We start from the raw sequence: 2,527 nt of genomic DNA, 5'->3' as shown, positions 1-2,527 counted from the left end.
ATTAGACAACCAGTAGTGGGAACACCCACCAGCGACCTGACTGACATGCAGCGAAAAAGTCCCTAGTTTGAACATAGATTAAATTAGTGATGTTGCTTGCAAATGTTTGTTGAAACTAGGGAAACACCGGACCTTTGACTTGTCTACTGAAAATTTATATATATATATATATATATATATATATATATATATATATATATATATATATATATATATATATATATATATATATATATATATATATATATATATATATTATAACTAGATCTGTCTAGTTTTATTTTTAACTAGATTTTGTAATTTTAATATAACTTTTAGCTGGCTATCTGCACATTTGCTGAATGTTGGCATAAATGCAACACAGTAATAGAATCTGAGTGTGTTGAATTTACAACATGTCATTTCATCCACCTCTCCCTGAAGAAATAATACTGAGTGATCAGTCAACTGGGAGAAGAATAGGGTCAACATTATAGTCACCCAAGGTGCAATCAATTTTCTGAGAGCTTTCCTGTGACTTCCATCTGATTGCGGCAGATTCATTTAGGTGCTATAACTGCATTCATGCCATGTTGAATTGCTATAAATTTGAAACCACAACATGTGACGTATTACTCTGAGCGCTCCAAGTCCTCAGATTCTGAATTTTTTCAGAGGCACCATCAACTTCCCATCACACACTGACAACATGAATTGAGGTGGAAATAAGACAGAATCACAGATTAATTAAATTATTTTGTGGGTCAGATTAAATAAGGTGGCGGGCCAGTTTTGGTACTTGGGCCTTGTGTTTGACACCGTTGTAGACTGATGAGAACACTAGGTTTCCTTGGAAACTCAGATGTGGTGTGATTTGACAGGAGGGAGGTTGTTATGAAACTCTTATGCTATAAATGTGTGCTCTCTGCTTCTTGAGGGAGCCTTTTTTTCACCGTAGAAAGAAAGGTAAGAACATGGATGGAGAGACTTTGATGTGCTGTGTTGTATTTAAAATAATCCAATCATCAAGCTTTTAACATTCAATTCTTTGACAGAGATGCATACACCTAACTGCAGGCTGAAGTTAACTTCACTTCCTTGTTTTAAGCAGGGAAGCTCCAGAATTGTGTAAATGGAAATCCGAATCAACATCAGTCAAACTGAAATCTGGGAAAAGCCTTTTCTCTGTCATGAGTTTAGTAACAGGTCTTGTCAGAAGTTTGTCTATCCTTTGGAAACTCGAATATTACTCTACATCCTTTTGAGTGTCTCTTCAATTGTCACAATCATAGGAAACCTGCTTGTGATCATAACAGTCATTCATTTCAAGCAGCTTCACACAGCAACTAACTACCTCATCCTATCTCTGGCCGTGGCCGATCTGCTTGTAGGAGGAGTTGTGATGCCTCCCAGCATGCTGCGCTCCATCGAGACGTGCTGGTATCTGGGAGATTTGTTCTGTAAAATACACAGCAGTCTTGATGTAACATTGAGTACCGCATCAATTTTAAACCTCTGTATTATTTCTTTAGACAGATATTATGCTATATGTCACCCCTTTCAATATCATAGTAAAATGACATCACTGGCCACACTAGTTATGATTATTATCTGCTGGAGTGTTTCAGCTGCTCTGGGGTTTGGCATGATCTTCATGGAGCTTAATATTCTTGGTGTTGAGGATTTTTACTACGAGAACATTAAATGTGATGGCGGATGTACACTGTTTCAGAGTAAAGCTGGAGCTCCTATATTCTCACTGATCTGTTTTTATGGTCCTGCTTTTGTTATGCTCTGTGTGTACCTCAAGATCTTACACGCAGCTCAACGGCAGGTTCAGGCCATCCAGAGCGTGAATTCTGAATTTAAAAAAGAGGGGAAAGCCACTAAGACTTTAGCCATCGTCATTGGGGTGTTTCTGACCTTCTGGATACCTTTTTTCCTTTGCCTTCTTATCGATCCATACATTGGTTACTCTGTACCACCACTGCTGTTTGATTTATTTTATTGGGTTGGATATTATAATTCCACCTGTAATCCCTTAGTCTATGCCTTCTTTTACAGCTGGTTCAGACATGCTTTCAGAATCATTCTATCCAAAGCAATATTTCAGACAAATTCTTCAAGAACAATACTGTTGTAACGTTGAAACTAATTATTATTATTATTTTTTATTTATTATTTTTTCTGTTTGGAACATATTGCAGTGTATCTATTTTCTTGTATTTTGTGTTCCATTTCTTAACTAAACCTTCATATTAGTGCAAAAGAAATCATTGAAAGAAAATGTTTTAAGAATCTTGTATGTGCTATACATGCCTATATGTGCTGTATGTCCTTCAGAGTCCATCAGTGTTGATCTTTGCCCCTCTCATGGATCCCTATTAATTACATTTTAATAAAGTGTATGAAAACTGCACAGTCAATACTAGCATTTCTATCCTTTCACAAACATGCTTTCAGTGTAAACCTACAACATACATGCAGACAAGATACAATTATTGGATGGTGTTGGCACATGCCTTTGGTGTGAGAGACCCGGGTTCGA

The 2,527-nt window shown here is 36.8% G+C and overlaps 1 protein-coding gene across 1 annotated transcript; it reads left to right on the top strand.

Moving 5' to 3' along the window:
- The first annotated feature begins 1,108 nt into the window (after positions 1–1,108).
- LOC127938529 (trace amine-associated receptor 1-like) lies at positions 1,109–2,122 on the top strand. Its single transcript, XM_052535196.1, has one exon. The coding sequence runs from the start codon at positions 1,112–1,114 to the stop codon at positions 2,120–2,122; it is 1,011 nt and encodes a 336-aa protein (XP_052391156.1). The 5' UTR covers positions 1,109–1,111.
- The last annotated feature ends 405 nt before the right edge of the window (positions 2,123–2,527 follow it).

The sequence above is a fragment of the Carassius gibelio genome, chromosome A20 (assembly GCF_023724105.1).
Source record: "Carassius gibelio isolate Cgi1373 ecotype wild population from Czech Republic chromosome A20, carGib1.2-hapl.c, whole genome shotgun sequence".
NCBI classification, from domain to species: domain Eukaryota; kingdom Metazoa; phylum Chordata; class Actinopteri; order Cypriniformes; family Cyprinidae; genus Carassius; species Carassius gibelio.
Note: the sequence above shows the minus strand (reverse complement) of the source record. Positions and strands in the feature narration are given on the sequence as shown.

Bases quoted from the DNA above. Each gene is read 5' to 3' on its own strand.
- LOC127938529 (XM_052535196.1), top strand. From the start codon at position 1,112: ATGGAAATCCGAATCAACATCAGTCAAACTGAAATCTGGGAAAAGCCT.